Source organism: Hordeum vulgare, chromosome 6H (assembly GCF_904849725.1).
Source record: "Hordeum vulgare subsp. vulgare chromosome 6H, MorexV3_pseudomolecules_assembly, whole genome shotgun sequence".
Classification (NCBI taxonomy): domain Eukaryota; kingdom Viridiplantae; phylum Streptophyta; class Magnoliopsida; order Poales; family Poaceae; genus Hordeum; species Hordeum vulgare.
The window spans coordinates 306,010,864-306,013,281 of NC_058523.1; the positions used below are offsets into that span (position 1 = coordinate 306,010,864).

The following is a 2,418-nucleotide window of genomic DNA, read 5'->3' on the forward strand; positions in this document are numbered from 1 at the left end:
TTGAAAAAAAAGGACAAGCAGTTAGCACTAGATTTGTTACTGAAGTATTCTTATTTTGCTCCAGGTTTGTTATTCAGTAAAACCTTATAGATTTATTATTCTACCATCTTATGAAAATTTTTCAGATCTTGAGGAGCATAAGGGTAGTACTGAGCTCTTGCGTGCTATAAAAATTGAGAAGGCTAGTGGCCCGGATCTTGAGGAGCACAAGGGTAGGAAAAGGAAGTGAAGTAGACAGAGAAGCAGCGAGCATCACGGGGAATACGAAGAAATGAACAAAGTCGTCATGAAGCCGTCGATGTCCAAGAAAAAGAGAAAGGTAAAAATTATCACACTACTTTATCATGAAGGCGTTGATGTTCAAGAAATAGAGATGCAGTTTTTAATCATGACAATTTTTCTCTCCCAGGCTAGTGAAGAAAAGTGCACTAATCCAAAGAGCAAGAGAAGGCTGAATAAGGATAAGCAGCCATCACCTGAATCTTTACCCGTTGAGAAGAATAAGCAGCCATCACCTGGATCTTTACCCGTTGAGAAGAATAAGCAGCCATCACTATCCAAAAAGGTGGTAAGATCTCCAGTCGTTAACAATGTGATAGTGTCATTCTTAGCAAGAAGGAAAAAAAAGGCTAAGTCACTAGCAAGCTCCCCTTCACAGCCTTTACTTCTAGCTCTATCACCAAATGTAGCAAACTTTGGTTCACGCAGACCACGAAAATTAAATTCCAAAATTTGGAATGAGGTAGAACCGATATATGTTGATGGAATGCTCTCACAAGGTCGTTGCACTCATTGCGACCAAGTCTTTCCTGCCTCGAAAAAGACAGGGACAAGTCATATCCTTAAACATTTGGGGGTATGTGAGGAAAAAACTAAAATGGATGGTATGGTTGCCATGATTCGAACTGATAGTGCAATTAATCTTGATTGGAAGTTTGACCAAGGGCGTGCACGTAGAGCACTGGTGGAGTTAATTGTGCTACATGAATTACCTTTTAATTTTGTTGAGTACCCTGGCTTTAGGTCCTTTGTTAAGACTTTGAATCCATGGTTTGACATGGTATCTAGGGCAACAATTAAAGAGGATTGCATTGCTTCATATGATAGGCACAAAAAACAAATTCAAGCATTCTTTACCAGTCTAAATTCCCGAGTATCATTAACGGGTGACATGTGGACGTCAAATCAGAAATTGGGTTACTTTTGCATAACCGCCCACTATATTGATGACTCGTGGACTCTACAAAAAAAACTAATTAGATTTTGCCTCTTGGAAACCCCACACAATGCCCATAACATGTTTGACATGGTGCAAAAGAGCTTGAGAGATTGGAATATTGAACAGAAAATCTTCAGCTTTACCCTGGATAATGCACAAGTCAATACATCAATGGTTGGCCACTTGAGAAAGAATTTGGTAGATAGGTATCTTCTCCATCATAGTGGAAAATTATTGCATGTTAGATGTGTTGCGCATATACTGAATCTTGTGGTGCAAGATGGGCTAGATGCAATGGCTTCGGTAGTTGATCGAATCAGAGAATCAATGCAGTATGTCAAAAGTTCGCAAGGTAGAATGGAGCGATTTGATGAGATGATTACGCAAGTGGGACTTGCTTGTAAAAACCATCCTTCGGTAGATGTGCCTACAAGATGGAATTCAACGTACCTTATGTTGGAATCGTCATTGCCATTCAGAGCAGCGTTTGAAGCCTTGAAAAAAGCCGACAAAGATTATAAATTCGCTCCTTCAACTAGTGAATGGGAAATGGCTGAAGCTATTTGTCATCTTTTGGGAACTTTCTACACAGCCACGAAGAAAGTCTCGGGTAGGACATATCCCACCTCTCACCTTTACTTCTACGAGGTCTGGAATGTGAAGCAAATAATGGAGAAAGAAGTCTTGAATGAAAATCCTACCATTATTGCTATTGTGAAAGAGATGGAGAAGAAGTGGATCAAATATTTTGAGGAGTCATTCTTAGCAAGTTGTGTGCCGGTAATTTTTGATCCAAGGTACAAATATGAATATGTTGACTTCCGATTGACTGCAACATTTGGTGATGATGCCGGGAAATATCTTACCCAAGTACAGAGTGCGATGAAGATCCTATTTGCCGAATATGCATCTGAACTTGAAAACACTTGTGATGAAGGTGATAAGCTTGCAGAGGAGTATGAGGAGGGCACTCTTGATGATTAGGATAAGCATTTGAGGTTGAAAAGATCCCACAACTCGAATGAGCTGCAGCGATATCTGGAAGAAGAGTTGTTTCCTCGTTGACAGAGGTTGGATATCTTGAAGTGGTGGGAAATCCACTCCCCAAAGTATCCAGTGCTTGCAACTATAGCGCGGGACATATTGGCAGTGTCCGCGTCTACAGTGCCCGCGGAGGCTGCATTCAGCAATGCCGGAAG

The 2,418-nt window shown here is 40.8% G+C and overlaps 1 protein-coding gene across 1 annotated transcript; it reads left to right on the top strand.

The window, feature by feature from the left end:
* The first annotated feature begins 286 nt into the window (after positions 1-286).
* LOC123401923 lies at positions 287-2,216 on the top strand. The gene is made up of 3 exons (XM_045095790.1): positions 287-319; positions 410-565; positions 2,157-2,216. The coding sequence occupies exons 1-3, from the start codon at positions 287-289 to the stop codon at positions 2,214-2,216; spliced, it is 249 nt and encodes an 82-aa protein (XP_044951725.1).
* Positions 2,217-2,418: the final 202 nt, after the last annotated feature.